Source organism: Pipra filicauda, unplaced genomic scaffold, assembly GCF_003945595.2.
Source record: "Pipra filicauda isolate LSUMZ 115617 unplaced genomic scaffold, ASM394559v2 scaffold321_size1097455_pilon, whole genome shotgun sequence".
In the NCBI taxonomy this organism is placed as follows: domain Eukaryota; kingdom Metazoa; phylum Chordata; class Aves; order Passeriformes; family Pipridae; genus Pipra; species Pipra filicauda.
Window position 1 is genome coordinate 792717 of NW_024104445.1, and position 22434 is coordinate 815150.

At 61.1% G+C, this 22434-nt stretch overlaps 1 protein-coding gene across 2 annotated transcripts in view; it reads right to left on the reverse strand.

The window, feature by feature from the left end:
* The window catches only part of NIBAN2 (niban apoptosis regulator 2), a 30220-nt gene extending 16385 nt beyond the window's left edge, over window positions 1–13835 (reverse strand). For both annotated transcript variants that reach the window (XM_039383735.1, XM_039383736.1), the window contains exons 1-2: window positions 13718–13835; window positions 261–391 (exon numbers count right to left, since the gene is read on the reverse strand). In XM_039383735.1, coding sequence (XP_039239669.1) covers window positions 261–391; window positions 13718–13772 — 186 coding nt within the window. In that variant the 5' untranslated portion in view covers window positions 13773–13835. The remainder of the gene's footprint in view (window positions 1–260; window positions 392–13717) is intronic.
* Window positions 13836–22434: the final 8599 nt, after the last annotated feature.

Genomic DNA, 22434 nt, shown 5'->3' on the forward strand with positions numbered 1-22434 from the left:
TCTGCTGAGGGCCTCACGGGGCACCAGGGGGTCCCTGAGCTCCTGCCAGGCACACAGACATCGACGGGGCTGCATCCCAGAGCCAGCCTTGTCCTCGCTTGCTGCCTGTGCTCCTTCCGCGGGGTGGGAAAGGAAACCACCCCACGTGCTGCACAACTCCCCAGGGATGGGCTGGACCAGTGACATGGGCTACATTCCACCTGGCAGGGTGGAGCAGGGCCGTGCCTGGGCTTTGGGGGGGACATCAGAGCCCGTCTTACCTTGCGGTGCAGCAGCTGTGCCTGCGGGCCCCCGTTGCCCTCGATCTCATAGCGGACGCTGTTGAACAGAGCTACCCCGTACTGCTCCTTGTAGCACCTGCAGAACTCCCCCAGCACCTTCCCTGTCTTCTCTGCAAAGGGAGAGCAGAGACATGTCAGGCAAAGGGCTGGGTTTGGGGGGCTCCTTGCTGCAAACCCGCCTGGGTCACCTCAGGTGCCCTCCCCACCCACCTCCCATCGCCCTCCTGCTGCCAGGGCACACTCTGGTGCAGGCAGCACAGAGGAACCTGCTGCTTTCTGCCCTCCCCATCCAGCCCAGGCACTGATTTGGGGTCAGGACGATCTCTTTTTTTGGCCTTTCACATTATTTCATGGATTCCTCTCCCCGGCAGGAAATTCCTGACATTAAGCTGATTCCGGCTTCCCGTGCCTTGTGCAGCTCCCGGCCCTGCTCCCACCAGCTCGGCCTGCTGAGATTGGGGCAACCCTCCATTCCCCATCCCCAAACGTCCCTCACAGCCCCCCGACCCTGCTGTGCCCCCAGAAGGGCCATCCCAGGCTGGGATCCAGGCCCTGCAGCTGGTGATACACTGCAAAGACTCAGAGGGGAAAGGACAGCCTGGCACCCCCCCCACTCTCCATGGCACCCCCAGGTGAGACAGGCACCCCACCAGGACCCCAAACTTCGGACTGGGATGAGACCAAGGTGCTGGGAGAGCCTGAGCTGCCAGGTGCTCCCGTGCACCCCACACTGGAGGAGATCCCCTCCATCCCTTCCCCAGCAGCTTCCTACCCCTCAATGCATAGAGCAGGAGATGCTGCAAACCCACCCCCCAGCAGCGGGGACAGGGCCTTCCCAGCCCCAGGGGGGCAGTCACAGGAACCCCTTGTTCCTCCTGGGCCATCAGCCACAGCAGAGGAGTGGGGCTGTCCCCCCAACCTTTACCAGCACTCCTGTCCCACGGGCACCCTGACCCACCCAGCACCCTCCCCACCCCAGCTCCAGACCCCACATGGGGCTCCCACACCAAAATCCTGGAACGAGGCATCCCAGAGCTGTGGGAAAACCTCCCCCAGAGCTGCGGGAAAACCTCCCCCAGAGCCGCCTTTGGCACAGGGCGCCTCGACTTTGAATTTCCCTCTCAACTTTGCCCCAGAGCCTGCGAAAAAGGAAGAATTTGAGTCTCCTCCAAGTATTTCTGACAGCTCAGGCCCTGCCAGAGCACTGGCAACGGGAGGAAGGATGCTGGCTCTGCATCCCAGTGCCGGAGCCAGCACGATGCTGGGGGCATGAACCCAGACAAAACAGCCCCCCGAGCCGGCTCGGCACAGCTTGGCAGCAGCCAAAATCTCCAGCCAGCAGCCGCCCCCGAGCCGTGCTGGCAGCCAAGGCAGCACAAGGAGCAGCTTGCTGCAGGGTGCTGCAAATCCCTCTGGGATGAGCAGCTCCAGAGGAAAACGCTGCCCGAGGACATCGGCGGGGGGGAGATAAACCCATCCCCGAGGAGACGCCGGCGCTGCCGGCAATGGGAGCAACTACGGCGCGGCATGGTTGTGCCAGGGCTGAAAATCACTTTAAATGGCTTTCAATTTAACACAGTTCTTCACAGCAAAGGATGAGAGGGTGGCTCATCCCGCCAGAGGAGTTCCTCAGCCCGGATTTTGGGCCTTTCCCCCCGGGAAGGCGCAGCCGGGCCGCGCTGGCGTCCCTGCAGCACCTCTGCTGGAATTCCCGGCTCCCGAGCTGTGTGATTTTGGCCGGGGAGCGGGGCAGCCATGCAGGCAGCTGAGATTGAAAAGGACATTTTGAGGTTTCGTTTCCTTTCAGTTCATGGGAAAAAGCAAGCCCCCGGTCCCCGGGCAGGCGAGACGGGCTTAGTCACTCATTCCTCCCTGATTAACGGCGGGGCCAATTAGGAGGTTCGGAGTCAACGGAAAAGCAAAAGTCAATTATTTGCAGAGGTTGAAACAAGACTTGCAGTGAAATATTTGAGGTGACTAAACCCCCTCCAGGCTCAGCAAACCCCTGCAGGTTGTGGAGAGGGTGATTTGGGCCACTGATGGCCTCTGACCAGTAGCCCTGGTGGCCACCCCAGGGGAAGCAAGAGGGACAGACACCCACGTGACAAGGTGACACCAGACTTGGCAAGGTGTGGGCTGCTAGTGGTGGTACAGCCAGGCTTTGCTTGAGCAGGGGATGGGGAGCCCACACTGATGATGCCAGTGGTTGCCCTGACCCCAAAATCCATAGCACCCTGTGTGGGGCTGACGTGTTCCATGTGGGAACCAGCTCAGTCACCCACTGGCTCCTTCCTCCCAGCAGTACTGGGGTCTCTGGGGAGCATCCTCTGGCCATACAGTGAGCACTGGGGGCTATAACAGAGAGCATTTCCCCCCAGGATCCACAGCCAAAGCCACCCATGAGTGCTGTCCCTCCATGAGCAGCTTTGTCTGCACATCCCACCAAGAGCTGGAGGGGTCTGGGGGCAGGTGACAGTCCAGGCAACCGTGTCCTCTGTCCCCTCACCACCATGGCTATGGAGAGAAGGGGCTTGGTTTGGCTTGGCTGCCTCCCACCCAGCCACCCTCCATCCTGGGTGCAGGCTCAGACACCCACAGCAAAGTCCTTTGGCAAGAGGGAGCACACACAGGGACCTCCCAGGGACGGGTGTCCCCAGCCACCCACTGCCGGCGCTTTCCCAATCCTGGTGTTTGCTCTGGGACTGCTGTGCTCCACCACACACCCCCTCCCAGTGCCACCACCCCGTCCCTGTCACACCCAGCCGTGCAGAGGCACCGGTCCCCGAGCAGCCGGGGTGGCTGGGCTGGCACAGGCTGGGCTGGCACAGGCTCCAGCACATCCCTCTGGCTCCTGGCAAAGGCAGGGAGAAAACAGGGCTTTGTGGGGTGCCAACAGAACTGAGGCCTGGCTCAGCAGGATCCCCTGTGCCAGCACCTCTGGTCACAGAGCTCCTCTGTCCCCAGCCCCTCCTGCCTCCACAGCATCCCCATGACTAAGCTGCACGTGGTGGCTGCAGGCGGAGATAAAGGGGCTCCAGAGCTGGGGAGGGCAGAGAGAGGCAAACCCCGAGGTAGGCTGGGTGCAGGGCTGGGCAGGAGGCTGGCACCAAGGATAGAGTAGAGCCATGCCACACCAGCTCCCTGCCGGATCCCCAGGGACCCCCACACCCTCCTGGCATCACCCAGGGGGCACAGCAGGGCAGGCAGCCCTGTAGGACACCCCACACAGGGACACGGTAGCAGCACAGGTTTGTCCTTGTCCCAGATGAGTCCCTGAGGCTTGTCTGGGTGAAACCAGCCTGGACAGGAGGCTCTGCTCCTGCCACCCCCCCAACCGGTTGTGCCACCACTGCTGTCACCGAGCCCAGGGCAGTGCCATGGCCATGACACAGCCCTGGGGCAGCTGGAAGCCCAAGGGCATGGGCAGCCCTGGGTGCTGAGAGGTCACGGCCCGGCCAGAGCAGCCCCGGCCCAATGTTGGTCCCTCTGAGCCAGGGCAGGAGGTGGATCTCGCCCTCAGGATTCCAGAGGCCACGGCAAACTGGTCCAGCAGCCTGGACTGGCTGTGTCCTGCCCTTGGGAGCATCCCCAGCACCATCAGCAGCCCCACACATAGAACCACAGGATGGTTTGGGTTGGAAGGGACCTTAAAGTTCATCTTCTTCCAACCCCCTGCCATGGGCAGGGACACCTTCCACTAGCCCAGGTTGCTCCAAGCCCTGTCCAAGCTGGTCTTGGACACCTCCAGGGATGGGGCAGCCACAGTTTCTCTGGGCAACCTGGGCCAGGGCCTCCCCATCCTCACAGCCAAGAATTTCTTCCGTATATCTAACCTAAATTTTCCCTCTGTCATTTTGAAGCCACTCCCCCTTGTCCTGTCACTCCAGTTCCTGATGAACAGTCCCTCTCTGGTTTCCTTGTAGCCCCTTCAGATTCTGTGAGGTCTCCACACAACCTTCTCTTCTCCAACATGCACCCCCCCCATGAACACACATGAACAAACACACACATCCCCCTGCACACCCACACACGTGTGCTCACACCCAGGGCAGGCTGGAGGCCAGCAGCTGACAAATCCCTGTGGGAACACTCATTCCATCCTCCCTCCAGCCCACATCCCCTTTGGCACCCACAGCCCTTTACATCTGCCCAGGGGGTGAGGTGTCTTTGGAATCCCAGCCCTCCCCAGAACCCCCTGGGATGATGTAGAATCATGAAATCATGGAATCACAAGATGGTTTGGGTTGGAAGGGAGCTTAAAGCTCATCTCCTTCCACCCCCCTGCCATGGGCAGGGACACCTTCCACCAGCAGAGTGAAGTGGGAGAAGGAGCTGGGAGCAGGGTGCCCAAGCCCCTGTGGATGCCACAGGGATGCCTCACCCCAGGCAGGGAATTTTCCTTCTGGTCCAGAAAAAATTAAGAAAAACAAAGAAGGACAAAACAGTTCATTGAAGCACAACCCCTGGGCTGGGGGGGCCGTGGCATGGTGGGACATCCCTGTGGCAGGGGACCCGTGGGCAGCGTGTGCTGGCCTGGCCAGGCTTGCCAAGGGGAAGGAGTTAATCACTGATTTGGCCAGTAAATGATTAGTGAGCAGGGGTGGGTTACTGAGGGCACTGCAGGCTCCCAGAACCTGGGACACTGACAGGGACAACCACCACGGTGGCATTGAGAGGGACATCCACCATGGGGCTGGCACTGACAGGGACACCCATGGGCTGGCACACAGTGACACTGCCAGGGGACAGTGGTGGCCCAGGTGGCTCTGCCGTCAAGGCACACCAAGGACAAGGCCACTGCAAGGGAGGCTGATGCCACCAGTTGTCCCAGGTCATCCCTCTGAGCAGGGCTGCTCCAGCCAGCCCTCCCTGCTGCCTGCTCCAAGCACACTCAGGGGTGTGCCCATTGTCCCTTGGCCACCCTCCTGTGCCCCAAATCCTGGCATTATGCAGACAGTGTGTCTGGGCATTCTCCAGCAGGCACGCAGCATGGATGGGGTGCACAGGATGCCATGGATGGGGTGCCCAGCACACCAGGGATGGGGTGCTGAGCCAGACCTCAAACCAGCAGCACCCCACGAGCCCTCAACAGCACCTGGACATGAGGACCCGTGCACACAGGTCCCACCTCACCCCACTGCAGCACAGGCTCATCCCAGCAGGAGTTTGGGAATGGCAGAGTGACAGCAGATGGCTCTGGGCAGGCAGAGCACCAGCGGCGCAGTGACAGCCGGCACAGGGGACAGTGACAGAGATGCCACTGTGGGCGGGGCACAAGCACCGTGCAGAGCCAAGGGGGGCACACAAAGGGTTAAACCCCAGCCGGCAGTTCAGGGTTTCGGGAATTTGAGTGTGAGCTCATTTCCACCCAGAAACACAAACTCCTTCGTGGTCCTGACTCAGCCCAGCTGAGCATCCCCCGGGGGGGGGGTTTCCAGCATTGGCTCCAGAGGAGATGCCAAGGCTGGGGGGAGTCAGGCACGAGCTCCACACCCGGGGGACACGGGGTAAAAAAGGGGCTGCAGGAGGGCTTGTTCCTGATGGCAGCAAAACCCAGGGGCTGACCCAGCAGTGCTTTGTATTTCCCCCTCTCACGCAGACCAGGAGAGGCTGGAACAGGGAAAAAACAAACTGGAGAGGGAGAGTAAAAGGTGGGGACAGTTTCCCCTCTGCACCAAAACGCACCTTTCACACAAACCCCCCCAAAACCACCCCGGGGGGTTCCTGCTCCAGGCTGCTGTCAGGATTTAGACTGAGCTTGTCTGGGACAAGCCGGGAGTGGAGGCTGCTCTGATGCCTGCACCCGGGTACAGCTCAGCACCAGGGATCCAGCGGCACTCCAAAATCCAGCGGGAATATTTTCAGCCAGAAATCAGCTCAGAAGCACGGCCTGGGTGGAAAGGGAGCACATCCTGCCTCCCCCGGGCTGGAGCGGCCCCTCACCCGCCCTCTGACTCAGCCGCGGTGGGGAAGGGTGGGCAGGACGGGGCTCAGCGGCAGGAAGGGATGAGGCAGCGGAGCCTCGGAGGAGAAACCAGATGGGGCCAGGCCTGAACCGGTTCATCCTCTCTCGCCCTGCCTTTGCCACACACGGCTCTGCCCCCGGATGAGTCAGAAGTGCCCTCAGTGCCAGCTCAGGGCTGGGGCACCCGTCGGGGACACGGCTCCCTGCAAGGTGCACCCTTCGCCGGCGCCCTGTGGCATTCCCCCATCCCGTGTGTCCCCGGGAGTATCCCAGGGATGCTCCCAGGGGTCTGTGCCCACCGTGGAGCGCCCACCCCACCTCCCAGCACCTCGCCCAGGAGCGGTGGTTGCACAACCCCGCTCCTCTCCCAGCCGGGACAATCCAACTTGCCGAAACGGACCTGCGAGGGTCTGGGGCCGATCGCGGCATCCACGGGGCTGAGAAGGGAGCAGCGCATTCAGCAGCAGCTCCGCAGCCTCAGAACAGCCCAAAAACCCTGAAGGTGCTCTCGCCAGACACCTTCACCCACAGCTCCTGCTCCCCCGTCCCCCTCGAGCCGCACTCAGCCCCCTGCTCCAGCCCCTCCCGCTGCTCCGGGTCACATCCAGCCCGGCAGGAGCGGGATTAGTGGTCGGCTACGTGCCGGCGGGTGTTTTCCCGTGGCGTGGATGCCGGTGTCCCGCTGCTTCCTGGGAACAAGGCTGCTGCGGAGCTGCGTGCGAGGAATGTGCATGTGAATAACAAACAGCGTTCGGGGCCTTTGAACGCCTCGAGAAGCTGGTCAGGGCTGGACTGAGCCCAGAGCCAGATGCCTGCCCTGAACCTCCCTGCCCAAACAGCCTCCGAGGGATGGGGGCAGGAGGAGATCCCCTGCTGCCCATCCCACCTGCCTGCTCCAGGCAGGACCCCCTCTCCTGTCCCTTCCTCTTGGAGCAGCCTTGCCTTTGGGGGTAATGCTCCAAAGCTTTGGGGAACAGGTGACAAGGAAAATCCAGCCCAGCCCAGAGTGCCACCTGCCCGGTGGGCACAGGGATTGGGTTCCAGAGCACCAGCAGAGGTGACTGCACTCACAGGACTGTCAGGATATGTCCCAGAGGTGACTGCACTCACAGGACTGTCAGGATATGTCCCACGGGCTGGGGGAATCTGTGGGGAGATGAAACATCCCCGTGGAGCAGCTCGGCTCAAGCTGGACACCACCCCCCAAACCCTCATCCTGGCTGGAGTCACATCACCCCACATATCCCTTGTCCCCCGAGGTCCCACCAGGCTGGGGAAGAGCTTCCAAGCGTTGGGTGCTCACCCCGGAGCGGGTTCTCCCCGCAGCAGGGTGGGACCGGCATCACCCCTCCCCAGATAAGGTCCGGCTCATCCACCGGCACCGGCCGGGCAGCATTGCAATGGCGTAATCCCACCACACCGGGCAGGGTGTGCACCAGCACCGGCAGCCTCCGGGCACCCCCGGCCCCCGGGAGCTGTGGCAGCGGGGGAGTCCCCACGGCAAAGGGGCCAGAGCAAACTCGGACATCTCCAGGTCTCTCGCGTGCTGGGGGCAGCCGGGGGTGGGTGATTCTTGCTCCAAGATGTCCCAGCAAATGGTTCTGGCTCGGCAGAGGGCAAAAGCCAGTCCCCTCATGTCCCCCCGGGCCCAGCCCCAGGGAGAGGAGCTGAACCTGGCACACTCTCCCTCTGCCCAGCTGGACGGTGCCAGCGGGAAACCCAATCCAGCCCCACGGGAGGGGACCCAAACAAAGACTTTTATGTACAATCCAAAAAAAAAAGGCCATCAAGAGGCATTTGAACAAAACAGCCCTGAGGCTGTCCCGGGCTCTGCTGCAGCCCTTGACCCTGGAGAGGGTCCTGTGCCTGGTTCCTCTGCCCCACACTCCCCCAATCCCTGCTCCCTCCTCCCCATGGAGGGTGATACTCCAGCTGAGGGTGGCCAAGGGATCAGTGCCTCCCAGGGCCAAGGATGCTCCAGAGGCACTGCAGAGCCTGGTAAACCATGGGCATTCTGGCATGGTGGGCACCTGTGCTGTGGGGCTGGCAGCCAGAGCCCGGCAGCACAGAGCCTGTCCTTGCTGCAGGAGGGTGGGCAGCAGCTGGCAAAGAGGCTCCCAGGCAAGGCAGGGATGATCCCAAGGCAGGGATGTGTCCAAGGCAAGGCTCTGTCCCGGTCTCAGGTGATGCCTTGCATGTGTTGGGATGAGAGGAAGGGACTCAGGATGCTTCCCATGGCTCAGCCACCACCACTCTGGGTACCTGGTTGCTGGCAGCCTCGCTCTCCTGCCCCACATGGTGGCATCGAGGTCACCCCAGCTTTGGGCACATCCCTTCATCCAGGGAAACCCCCCACGGGGCTGAGCAGAGCTGGGAGAGGAAGAGGGGAAGACAGGACAAGCCTCCTGTGCCCCAGGAGCCACCAGCATAGCAGGAGAGGGGGAAAATCCTGCCTTAGGTCCCCTGCCAGCTCCAGGGCAGAGCATCCCATCCATCCTACTGTGGGGGAATGTCCCATTCCAGGACTCCTGTAGTGAAGGGTCTGAGTTCCCCAGAGCAGAGCTGGGAGCCAGGCTGCAGGCAGGGACAGATCCCTGCCAGGGAAGGGCAGGAGGGCACAGAGAAGGGCAGGAGGGCACAGAGAAAGGCACTGTGCTCTACCAGCCAGAGCTGGGACCTGTGTCAAATGTCGCTGCCCTTTCCCTTTGAAAAAGGGGAAAAGGTGGAGTTTTGCTCCTTCCTCCCTCTCCAGTCCAAGAGACTGGGAGGAAGTTCTGCTCTGCCCCTTCCTCCCCTCCTGGCCCCCGGCACTGGGCTCTCCATGGAGCCAGTGCAGCACATCCAGGCACTGGACAAGGTTCCAGGGCCAGCCAGGGGCTGGGGAGGGGACGCAGCTCCTGCCTGGGGACCTCACTGCCAGGCACCAGCTGGGTTCCAGGAGCTGCAGCCCCAGGGTGAGGTGACACCTCCTACAAACTGGGTGGTGGGGTCAGACCTGGGTGCTGCAGGGGCAGAGAGGGTGCTCAGCCTTGTCGTGGAGAGCTGGTCCTCACCTCTCTTCACATCACAGCAACTGCCTGTGGATCAGCATCCTTGGGTCCCTCCAGTTGTTCTTCCTGCTGGAAAGCTTGGAGACACAGGAGCCTGCCCATCCAAGGAGGGTGGGACAGAGCTGGCAAGGGCTGTGCCAAGAGGTACCGAGCCCCTCTGAGCTGAGCCAGCTTCTGCAGTGATTTGAGGGAAGCAAGGAGGTAAAGGCTTGGGAAATCCCAGCTCCTGGTTGTGCTTCCCTTCCTGTGTCCCTGCAGTGGGTTTAGGGGTGTCTGATACTGCCGTGGGGTTCTCCTGGTCTGTGGGTGCTTCTCTCTCCCTGGGCTGAGCCAGGAGCCCAAAAAGAGCTCTCAGCTGCAGTGCCAGCTCTGCTCCTCCTGTCCCAGGCAGAGCAGGGATACCCTCCATGCCTGCCCCAGCTTGCCCGAGGCAAGGCCTCTGGATAAACCCTCGCTGGGGGAGGCAGGGAAAGCCCTCCCAGAGGGAAGGTAGGCTCTGCCCCCGGGGCTGAGCACGGGCAGGGCAGGGAGGGCTCCTATTGCCTGCACACGTGGGGAGGCCACCAGAACAATGTCCCCTTGCCCCAACACGCTGGCTCTGAGAGAGCCCCGTGCCCCGACACGACGGCTGCAGGTAAAGCCTCGGCTTGCCAGAACCAGCCCCTCCCGCTGGCAGGGAGCCCTGACATGCCAGGGGAGTTCTTTATTTCACCATGAAAGAAGACACACATTTCGTTAAGAGAAACCACTCCAGGTCTCCGGCGCGATCCCTCGGAGCCTCCCTGCACCACCTCCCCGGGGGCAGGGCGAGGTTTCAGCCTCCAGACCCACCCCAGAGCCCAGCGCCGGCAGCCTCCGCCTCCCACGCCGGCTGGAGCTGTGGCCAAGGCCGGGAAATGAGTGGCACGCTCAGGGAAGCCACAGCAAACCTCTCCCCGCTGCCAGCAGCCTCCATCCCTGTGGCACACCACAGCTCGGCACCTCCTGGCATTTGCCGGGCACCTCTGGATCTGATCCCGCGGCCCATCCCAGCAGCACCCAGGCAGCAGGAGGGTGCTCCTGGGTGGGATCAGGGATGTGCAGCCACCGATGCCTGACAAGGCTCGCTGGAGCGGAAATGCCGCAGGTCCGGCCCCGGGGACGAGGCTCAGTGTCACCTCTGCCACCACCGCGTGGGCTGCTGGCTGTGGAAGTCCCACCCCAAAAATTAACAGCTGCTTTACTCTGTAATTAACGGGCTGGCGACTCCCCGGAGATGCCAGAACAAGGTGTGAGCTCCCAGGGACCCTCCCTGTGCTGCCACCCACCCCCACATCCCTCTGGCCACGGAGACATCCGGCAGCTCCTGCTGCATCCCTGGGCTCTCACACCCACCAGGTGCCCAGGACGGAGCCACCCGGGTCCTGCCAGTCCTGCTTCACCTCATCCCCCTGGAGAAGGGGTCCGTGGGGCTGGGATGCCCTAGGGATGGAATTATTCCAGCTTCATCCAGTTTCATGCCGAGAGTACTGGGAGGAGGGAGCACTGTCTCTTCCCTGGACAGGAGGGGACACTGTGCAAGAATCCAGGTCACCCCGTGACATCTCAGCTTTCCCAGGAATCCTGGCAGGACACCCTGTGCATGCCAGGTGATGTCCCCAGATGCAGAGCCATTCCCTGCTCCAGCCCACACAGCAGGTTGGAAGTGACTCCCAGCCCCCATTTGGGAGGAAGAGGAGGAGGAGGAGGAGGAGGGCAGCTGAAGGGTGTTGACAAACAGACTGGACGACTCAGGCTGGGAAGATATCCAAAGCAGGGAGGGAGAAGGAAACACTGGTCATAGAGAGACCTTGGAGAACGGGAAGCAGGAGCTGCAGGCAGCTCTGCCAGAACCATCCAGGTGGAGATCACACCCAGCTGCCCCAACAGCCCCGGCACAGAGCAGCATCCCTGCTGCCTCCACGCCTGCTTGGAGAGATCCAGTCCCAGCAGTGGGAGGAAAGACCCTGGTCCTGAGCCACCAACACACCAGTGACACACGTGTGGCCCACGGCTCCTGGGAGACATTGGCATCAGCCACCAGCACAGGGGCTGGGACAGGGCATGGCACCTTCCCAGCTTGGATCTGATGGGAGGGCTTTTCCCATCTCCCTCCTGCCTTTAATCCAGCTGCAGTGCTCAGAGCTCCATTCCCAGCAGGGAGAAAGGTCTGGCCCAGGTTCTCCACAGAAATTCCGGGGGCTCCAACCTTGGGAAGCACCACCAACCCCAGAGAGCTCCCTCCAGCAATCAGGGGCCATGGCAGCCCAGGCAGCACATCCAAAGTCCCCAAAGTTGGGAGGGCAATTGGGAAAAGTTGCTTGGAGAGGGGTTGGATCGCTCCCTGGGCGCCAGCTGGAGCTGCAGCAGTGGAGAACAGGCTGATCTAGGCAGGAAAACCCGGAGTTTTCCCCGCCACGTTGCTTTGCATGCCTGACAGCAAGTCGTGCCTTGCCTGTTGGGTTATGGCCCCTCCCAGCTCCAGGGGCTCTTCACCCAGAGAGCTGAGAGGTGCTCCAGGAACCCAGTTTGCTCCAGTCTCTCCCAGGGAGGTGTCCCAGTACAGGTGCGTGTCCCCCTTGCTCACTCCAAACCTTCAGGGCTGCAGCGTGGCCCAGGACACGTCCCAGCCCAATCTCCAGCATCCTATTCCACAGCAATCTTTCTCCCATTAAATCTCTTTCCCATTAAACCTTTTTCCCACTTTTTCCACTTTTCAGCCCCCCTGCCCATGGGCTGAAACCCCCCCCCCCTGAAGCAACAGCTCAGTCCCCGCCAGGGTTCAACCATCCAGCCTGGCCTTGCAAACACCCAATTCCTGACCCAGCAGAGTCAGATTCCTGCACAGAAAACCCAGACGGGGCTTTTCCTTGTTATTCTTCAGGATTAGGATCGCAGGGCTCGCACAGGGAGCTATCTCTGCACAGAGAACTGGCAAGTTAAAGGGAAACTCGGGATGTGCTTTGGATCCAAACACGTTGCTGCCGTGGGCAGCCCTGGCCTGGTGCAGCCTCACGGACAAGCCGTGTTTTGAGCTTTAACTAATGCAAGGAGAAAACCCCAGAGCGAGTTCCAAGCTCTCCTTCAAAGCTCAAAAACCTGCTGGCGTCCTGCTGAGCCGCATACCACGTAAGCATTCCTGCCAGGAACGGCGGGGGCTGGCAGGGCCGAGGGGCTCCTCTCCGAGAGACACTGTGCCAGTCCCGCGGCAGCTCCGCCACTCTGCTCCAGCAGCAGCAGCAGCAGCAGCTTTTCCCCCACAGCCTTTGGGGACAAAAGGACTCCAGAGCCACTCCCGTGGCTTTATGGCCGAGACAGAGCAATGATACGGTGGAGCCACCTCCAAAACACCGGCGCTCCCGAGGCTTTGAGCTCCCGGCGAGACGCACAAGGTCCAGCACGGAGCCACACTCGGTGCTGGCACCCGCCTCAGGTGTGGCTCTGCGGGGTGGGCGGGTGGCTTCGCCCACTGCACATGAGGGGGTTTTCTAGCCCGGGGAGCTGAAAGCAAAGCCGGAGTATGAAATGGCTCGGAGGTCACGTCCTGCCCGCTCGGGAGCTCCGGGGAGCCGAGCGCCCGCACCGCCAGTGACGCGAGATGGCTCGGGGGAGCCCGGCTCCGCGACGGAGGGGTGACCCCACTTACAGGGGTCAAGCGAGTCCCCGCAGGCCCCAATTAGCATCTCTGACCCCCCCTCCCCAGCCGTTGCTTCGAACAACCCCTGCCTGTGCAGAGCCCTAATCCCACGTCCCGCGGTTCCCAGGCGGCTCTGGCCAGACATCCCGTGCCAGGGGCGAGGCGCTGCCGCCCCGGGACAGACGGGCTCTCAATAACCACATTGTCACCCTGCCCCGTCCCACGGCCGTGGCGGGGGCACTGCTGTGTCCTGCCTGTGCCGGGAAGGCTGAGGGCAACCAGTCCTTCCCTCCACCCCAGAACCTTTGGCGGGGGGGCTTCCCTAAGGATCTCCCAGCACTGTAAAGGCGGAGAAGACTCAGTTGCCACCCAGCCCCAGCAGTCGCCGTGCTGACAGCAATGTTCCCGACCGGATTCGGCTTCCAGCATCCCCCGAAGAGCTCCCCTCTTCCCTCCCCGCATCCCGGGGGGGCTTCGCGCACAGACATGGCCCCCAGAGCGAACACAAACACCCCCGGCACAGCCCAGCCCTTCACTTGGGAGCCCGGCGGGTACCTCGGGCACTGTCGCTGAGCCCCCCGGGCTGTGCCCGGGCAAAACCACGCGGAAACGGGGAAAATAAAGAAGTTTGAAGAGAGAGAGAGGGGACGAGCAGGAGGGGGGGTCCCGGGAATATTGTTCGGGGGGGGTTCCCAAAGGGATTGAGGGAGGGATGGGGAGAGCGCGGCGGGGATAAAAGGGGAGCGGGGGCGCGGCCGGGGCTCACCCGCGATGTGCTGGCGGCGACCCTCGTCCAGGTGCGTGGAGACCACATCTCCCATGGCGAGCGGAGCCGGGCCGGGCCGGGCGGCGGGAGGAGCGGCAGGAGGAGGAGGGAAGAGGGAAGAGGGAGGAGGAGGAGGAGGAGGAGGAGGAGGAGGAAGGCAGCGCCCGGGGCGGCCCGGCAGCGCGGCGCCCCACGGCCCCCCCGGCCACTCCCCCCGCACCGCCCCGCGTCCCGCCCGCCGCCCCCGGCACCGGCGCTGGGGGGGGCTCGGGGGTCCCCCCGCCGGGTAATTAGCCGCTCTAATTGCTCGCTGGGGGATGGGGAGGTTGGAAGGGGGGGATGCGTCGTGTCCTCTCCCCCGGACCCGCACAGCCCCGCGTGTCCCTCCGCACACCCGCGGGTCCCACGGCGGGTCCCACGGCGGGCGCTGCCGCCGGGAAAACCGGCTCCGTGTTGGCACCGGGATCCTCCACTCCCGGCATTGCAACACCCGGGCTCTGTCCTACCTGTGCCCACACCCCGGGCCTCCTGCCCTGACCTTGCTCCTGCAGTGCCAAGGTGGAAAAGCAGCCGTGGGAGCCGGCGCGGGGCCCCTCTCCCTCCCCAGCCTGGGGGAAAATGGGATGGAAGAACTCAAGTTGACTTAAAACCCTCCCCGGCCACAGATTTAGGACCAAGAGCTGTTTGGCTCCGCTGTGCCGGGATGGGGGCTGGCATCTCCCCAGGATCACCGATCCAGCAAAGTCTCCTTGGACACACCGAACCGAGGCAGGAAGCAGCCGGAGCTGCGGAGCTGGAGGAAGCGGTGGAAAAGCTCCACCTTCCTCCCGCTGTTGCTGCAGCTCCTTTCCCAAGAGCAACAGGCGGAAACAGCCCTCGCAGGATTCTCCGGCGCTGCCTGGGCACGATCCCGCTGAAGGAAAGGCCTGGCCGGTGTCATTCCCAGACCCCGGGCACAGCGAGCAGCCGGGGTGTGACCGAGGGAGGAAGAGGAGGAGGAGGAAGGAGGAGGACGTGGTGGTGTGACCAGAAAGTTCAAGCGGTTCCCAGCTGCGGGGCGGCTCCAGGGAGTCGCTGCCGAGGTGGATCCGTGCTTAGGGATCGCTCTGCTTTCCCTGGATGCTTCCAGACCACTGGAAGCTTGGGCTGGGCAAAGCTCGGCTGAGCTGTGGCCAGGTTGCTTGGCTCGCTCTGGGCTCTGGGGTTGTGCCGGGAGGCTTTTCCTGGGCTGGCCTGTTTACTGGAGGGCTGTGGGAGGGAGGAATGGAGGTGGCCAGCCCGGAGCGAGGCATCCTGTTTATCCTCCTGAAATAGCTCTGCTTGGCCGGCTGGCGATGGGGAGGGGGCAGGAGGCTGGAAATGCCTCTCCCTGCCTGCTGCCACCCTGAAACGGGGCCACCCCCAGCCTGGCACACCCGGGGGGGACACCAGGGGGTCCTGCCCCCCTGGCTTAGGGGCCCAGCATCCTCCTGTTGGGGCAGGGGTGTGGGTGCTGCCGTGCCAAACCAAGCTCTGCTGAAGACAAACACTCCACACGAGGCCAAAGAACATCAACTGGCATCCAGGTGCCACACCTGCATCTGTCCCAGCACCCACAGCAGCCAGGGTGGATGGGGCTGGGATCCCCCCTGGGCTGGGCTCTCCCCCCAGGAATGCCCTCAGTGCATCAGCCTTTTCCATCTTAGCACCCCTGCAAGTCATTTCAAAGGGAAAATAACTCCAAAGCTGAAATATTTCCCTTTTCCTCTCCGTGATGCCCCATAAGAAGGTTTTCCCCTTGGCAGAGCGCTTGTTTGCAGTTTGTTTCTCTGGCCAAAATGGTGTTGAAATCAAGGGATTCTCCTGGGAAATTTATCTACAGTGAAATCTCATTTCCAATGGAAAATTGTTCCACTGGAGGCTTTTAAACACTTTCCCCCACACTGATCCCCGAGGAGTCTGGCTCTGAATTCATTTGAAAGTCTGCCTTAGTGGGGTGATGGTATTTGAAAGGTGGTGAAAATGCATCCACCCCCTTCAAATTGAAAATAAATGTGAACATCTACCCGTGCAAATTACTTCATTATTAGAAAGCAAGCTCCATCCCTTTAAAAAAAGCAATATACGGAGTATTATTTAGGCAGTGCACACACAGTCCTGCTAAATAGACCAAGTAAGTGGTATAAAAGCCTTATTTTTGAAAAATCAATCCACGTAAGCACTGGAGCACTACACACTGAGTCATTACCTGCCTCTTTTACCCACTGATGTGTTTGTTAAATAAATAACAAAATAAAACCTTAATTAAAAGGTAAAAAATAGCCAGCATTGATATTGTTGATTTGCAAACAGGAAGGGTTTGTTTGTGGCGGGCAGAAATAGCGTGTCAACAGAGACTGGAGGCTGTACCACAGACACAGAGGCTGTTTTGGGGGCTCCCAAAACCACCTGAAGATGAGCACGATGTCCTGGCACTGTCAGTCGGTGCCAAGTGGTGACGCAGAGCTGAATTTTTGGCACACACTGGCTGGTGGCAGAGACAGGCTCAGCTGCTAAATCATTGAATCCTAGAATTAACTGGGTTGGAAAAGACCTCCGAGGTCATCGAGTCCAACCCGTGACCCAACCCCACCTTGTCACCCAGACCATGGCACTGATGCCACATCCAGGCTCTGCTCAAACCCCTCCAGGGACGGGGACTCCACCCCCTCCCTGGGCAGCCCATTCCAAGGGCTGATCCCTCTCTCTGCAAACAACTTCTGCCCAATGGCCAACCTAAACCTGCCCTGGGGCAGCTCAAGGCTCTGCCCTCTTGTCCTGCTGCTGGTTCCTGGCAGCAGAGCCCGACCCCCCCCGGCTCCCCCCTCCTGGCAGGGAGTTGCAGAGAGTGAGAAGGTCTCCCCTGAGCCTCCTCCTGTCCAGGCTGAGCCCCCCCAGCTCCCTCAGCCTCTCCTCACACCACTTGTGCTCCAGACCCTTCCCCAGCCTCGTTGCCCTTCTCTGGACCTGCTCCAGCCCCTCCATGTCCTTCCTGAGCTGAGGGGCCAGAGCTGGGCACAGCACTCCAGGGGTGGCCTCACAGGGGCAGAATCCCCTCCCTGCTCCTGCTGCCACACTGTTCCTGAGCCAGGCCAGGATCCATTGGCCCTCTTGGCCACCTGGGCCCCCCTGGCTCATGTTCAGCTGCTGTCAGTCAGAGCCCCCAGGTCCCTTCCTGCCTGGTCCTGTCCCCCCACTCTGTCCCAGCTCATGGTGCTGCAGGGGGTTGTTGTGGCCACAGTGCAGGACCTGGCCTGGTTGAACCTCATCCCACTGGAATCAGCCCAACTCTCCAGCTTGTCCAGGTCCCTCTGAAGAGCCCTCCTGCCTTCCAGTAGATCAACACTCCCCCAGCTTGGTGTCATAAAGCTTGGGAAGGGGGAATAAAGCAGTTGTCTGAAGGGTTTTGTCATGGTTTGGAGGCTCAAAGCTCAGAGGTTGAGCACATTTTCGTGTATTCCCATGTGGTCACATGCAGAGGGGATTGTCCCTGACACGGTCCTGGTGTGTGTTTCCCTCATCCCTGCTGTCCCAATGGAGGTGATGTGGATGGGAATGCTTCGTCCTTCCTCTCCTGCTGCCAGTTTTTGGGAGCAAAGCCCAGCCTGGCCCTGCTCAAGCACTGAGCCCGTCTGCTGTGGCAGGACAAGGGGTGCAGACACATCCCCCTGCTGCTCTCCTGGCTCCATCCTCCCTGAGGATGCTTTTAAATCCATCCCTCTTTGCAGGCTCAATCTTTTGGCTCAGGGACAGGCAGCAGCACTTGCCCACCAACTCAGGCAGATCCCTGTTCCCCTTCCCTGCATCCCTCTGCAAAGGTTCCAGGCAGTGCCACCCGGTTCAGGAGCCCTGAGCAGAGGGAAAACAAACCAGCAGCTCCTGCACCACAAGTGGTGCTCAAATGGGTTTATCACCCCCTGCCCCACGTGCCAGGGCTGTGAGGGACCAGCACAGTCATCCCTCCTGTCAGAGGCTGTGCAGCATCAGAGCTGTACAGAACTGCAGCGTGATAAAGTCTAATCATCCCATCTCATTACATCTCACTGAACATATGGAAATCATGCTTATCTGCCTGGAGCTGCCCGAATTTCCCAGCTTCCAAATGCAGGATTTCCCTCTGAATAGAGCCAAGGAGAATAAAGACTCTCGTGGTTTCAGGCAGCTCCTGGGACGGTGGTGATGGCAGCAGTGAGCTGAGACAGTTCCCAAATTGGTAAAGCCCTCAATGCCTGGGGGTGGTACACTAGCCCATCATGGTGAGCAAAGTGCTCCACATCTGTCCTTCACCCTCCCAGGGACCCAGAACATCTCCTGGATGATCCTGATGCCCCAATCCATGGCCATGAGGAAGTATTTTTAATAAAAAAAGTTGATTATTTGGGATATTTTTTATGCTCACTGCAGTCCAACCAAGCCTGCCAGGCTCTTTGTGCTCAGCTCTCTGCCCTCCTGCCCCCTCGACTGATCCTCCTGGATTTGGTGCCTGTGGGGAGGATCCCCTTGGCTTTTCCATGAAGTCATTGCCACAGTGTAAAATCCGACCTCTCAGCAGCAGAGGCGGTTGCTGCACCTGCAGAGCGCCCAGGACGGGCTGTTCCCAATCCCTCACCGCCTCCAGGACCTGCTGAATTCCTGCAACCCCTGAACACGGGAGCGCATTGCAGGATAAAGCTTCCAGCCCGGGAAATGTTTATTTCTCTCTCACCGACACGAGGAGCAGTCAGTGGAGTTTTCCTTTCACTCCCAATGACCCTGGACAAGGATCTGTTTCCATCTCAGCCGGCTCACCGGGAAAGCCGATCGCTGTGGGTGCTCGGGAGGGGGCGGCTCGGGATGTCCCTTGCAGCGGGGCTCAAGTCCCACCCACAGCGGGACAGCCAAGTACAAACCCACCCGGGGTCACCTCTGAGGCCTCGGAGGTGTCTGAGATGTGTCCTTGTTAAGGGACCTGCTGGGGTGGGGTCCGAGCCAGCCGGGGTTGGGAAGAAGGGAGAAGCTCCCGGCAAACAAGGGGGTGAAGGTGTCCTCCTGCGCCGGGGGCTGCTCGCCGTCACTAGAATTGGTCTTGGTGCAATTAACAGCCGCGTAATTGCAGCAATAAAACTCCCTGCCGCTGATAAAGGCGAGGGCAGCTCTGCCCAGCCCCGCGAGCGGTGGTGCCGTGCCCGCGGGCTGCTGCACCCTCCGTCCCGCTGACTGCAGCGCTCGCTCCCAGATAACAGCGTGATTAAGCAGTGCTGAATCAGGCCTGCCTCGACCGGCTTCTGCTGAATCAGGGGCAGGATCCACCGACTCCAGCTCCAACTCCAGCTCCAGCCCGGGCACGGAGCTCTGGGCAGGATCCATCAGTTCCAACTCCAGCTCCAGCTCGGGCAGGAGCTCTGGGCAGGATCCATCGGCTCCATCCTGGATATGGAGCCTCCACACAGGATCCATCAGCTCCAGCCCCAGCTCCAGCTCAGGCACAGAGCTTTGTGCATGGGGTCCATCTGCTCCAGCCCCAGCTCCAGCCTGGGCATGGAGCTCTGTGCAGGATCCGTCGGCTCAGAATCCATCAGCCCCAGCCCCAGCTCCGGCCCGGACATGGGTCTCTGTGCAGGATGCATCAGCTCCAGACTGGGCACAGAACCTCACACAGGATCCATCAGCTCCGTCCCCAGCTCCAGCCTGGACATGGAGTTCCGCCCCGAGGGATGGGGGACCTTGGCTGGGGCCCCTGGGGACCCGCAGAACGCCACCAGCCGGTGCCATGGGGCTGTGGCAGGCAGAGCAGGGGTCGGGGGGTGTCACCCCACCCTCACCCCCCGCGAGTGAGCACCCACCCGCCCGCCAGCGCCCCGGGGTAGGGAGGGGACGGCGGGGCCGGGGGAGCGCAGCCGCCGGTGCGGAGGGCACGGGAGGAGGAGGAGGGAGGCTCGTGCGGACCGTCATTCCCCTCTGCTGGTCGGCACTGGGATAACTGGTGGCCGCCAGCCAGGCCTTGGCAGGGAGCCGGGATCGGCTCGGTGCAGCCTGAGGAGGGTGCGACAGACTGGCGACACCGGCACCGGCGTGGCATGGGATATGAGATAGGGGATACGGGTATGAGATAGGGGATATGGGAACAGGCACGGGCACGGCACGGGGCGTGGGGTGCAGGCACCACCGGGATGAGCACAGGGTATGGGCAGGGGCACCAGCATGGCACGGAACATGGGAACAGGCACTGGCACGGGCACGTGGAATGTTTGTGGATACAAGGCATGAGCACAGCATGGGACACAGGGCATAGGGATGGGCATGGGGCATGGGATAGGCATGGGGCATGGGCAGTGCCTCCCCAGCCCCTCCAGCTGCTGTGGGGACCCAGGAGGGGCTGGGGGCTCTGCCAGCTGCCCAGCTCTCCCCAGGAGCCCACGCTGATGGGCACTGGACGCTGGGAATGATGGTCTCAGCCCCTTTGGCTCTGGTGGCTACTGCCAGCACGGATCAGTCCAGGATGTGGCCCTGGCTCAGCTCCTTGCTGTGGGATACTGGGAAGAGTGGTTTTCAGGGCTGTGGGTTCTTCCCTGCTTCCAAACCCTGGGCAGGAACGGGGCACACATTGTGCAAGGGCTGGTGCTGGGTCACTGCAGGCACAGCTCTGGCATTTGCACCAGGGAAAGGAAAAACCTCATATGTGAGCAATGAGGAACAGCTAGAAACGGTGGGAAAACCCCAAGCACCCAGAGCAAGTGTCTGCTCAGCCACCACCCCTCGGTGGCTCCAGTGAAAACCAGGCACTGGGAGATGATTAACCCCGAGCAGCTTTGCCCCAGGCAGCTCGTGGGGACAAATGTAGCAGGTGACACTGTGCCCTCCCTGTCCCTGAGCCACCTTCCCTTGGGACACATTCCTGGATTGAGTCATTTAGTAGCCAGCAGTTTGCCTCTGCCTGCTCTCAGGGTGACATGGAAGTGGCCTCTCCATTCCACATCCCCTGACAATGGATGCATTCCCTGGATATTCTCACACCCTCCCATGGCTGCCCCACAGGTGGCCTAATATCCAAAATGCTCCTGGAGAGTCCCCAGGGAAGGTGGGCAGCAGGTCAGCAGGAGCTGTTGGTGTTTCACCCCAGCTCCAGGACTCAGGAGTTTGTGGGACACCCCCATTTCCCCCAGTTAAACACATTTCCAACAGCTCGACAATTATTAACTCAATTTTTGGGGTTAAAAAAGCTCAGATCGAGGCCTTCCAGCCCAGATTCCAGAAGACCAGCAAGGAGGGAGAAGGATGTGGCTTCAGGACTGCTCAGGAAAGCGTCTCCTACACCAGCTTCCCCTCAGTGCCACAGACATCCTTAAATTTGTCTTTCAGGAAAACCAGTTTCAGCCAGATCCATCTGATTCCATGACCCCCAGACCAGTCCCTCATCCAGCCTCTCATCTCCCTCCATTATTTAGTGAGGTCCCAGCTGTCTGTCCTGGACCAGAACAGGACAGGATGGAGTGAAGGGAGCAGCCACCACCTCTCCCCATCCACCCTGATGTTCCTTCCCAGCCCTGGGGGGTGGGGAAAGGCTGTTCCCTTCCCTGTTCCTGGTGTTCCACATGGTCCATTCTGGGGCATCCAGGCTGTGGATCCCAGAGCCCTTTGTTGAGCAGGGAAAGGCTCCTGGGGGTCTCCAAGGATCTAAATAAAGCCTGTGGCAAGAGGAGGAACTGTCCTCCACAGTTCCTGCTTGGAGGACCCACCACCCTGAGGCATTTTACACTCCAGCAAATGCCTCCAGTTGGGAAGCAGCCTCCATGTCCCATCCAGCCCCAAGGTCAGGAGGCTCCTGGATATCGGGATGTGGGCTGCCCATATTTGTTGTGCTGAGCTGTGCTGTCAGGAAGGCAACCCAAAGCATCATTCCCACAAGCAGCCCTCTCTCCATCCCACAACTGGGAGGATGTTCCCACCCCTGCCCTCCCAGCACTCTGCTCCAAAGCCTCCATCCCCAGCCTGGCACCCTGGCACTGCCCACACAGCCTGTGGAGCGGGACAGCTTGCTTCCTGATTTTTCCAACGAAATGAGTGTCACTCTTTCCTTATTTATATTCTCTGCCAGGTATGATGGATGCAGGGGAACCACACGGCTGCCAGGGAGCTGAGTGTCCCCAGGGGCAGGGGGGGACAGCTTGGGGACCCCCAGCAGCCGGGTCTGGCTTTCCTGCAGCTCCAAACCCGCTGTGGTTTTGCCACAGACAAGCGATGCTCGGCCTCCTCGGGAAGACTGACAGGGAGCTGGAGGAGCAATATAAATACCTCCCTCTTAAATAGTCTGCTGGTATTTATAGCCTGTGCCTGGCACGGAGTCCGGCGGCTCTGACAAACCCAGCTCCAGATTATTTTTAAGGAAGCGGCGGAGGGAGTAGGTTTTAGAGCACAGGATTGGGATGCACGGCTGCCTGACCCGGGGCTGGCAGAGCCCACGCTGATGGGATGGAGCTGTTGTCACCCTGCTGGCCCTCTGGGCACTCCTTTGCTGTCCTGTGTCCTCAGGCACCCCATGTCCTGCCCTAAGCAATGGGGTGAACACCTATCCAGCCATACATATATATGTGTATATATGCACATACCTGCAGGCACAGCCTGCCTCTGGATCGCTGCCATTTGCTCTGGCTCTGTAGTGGCACTGTGCTGTTTCCCACCTCCTTTCCTGTTTTTCCCCCTCCTTTCCCATTTTCCCCTCT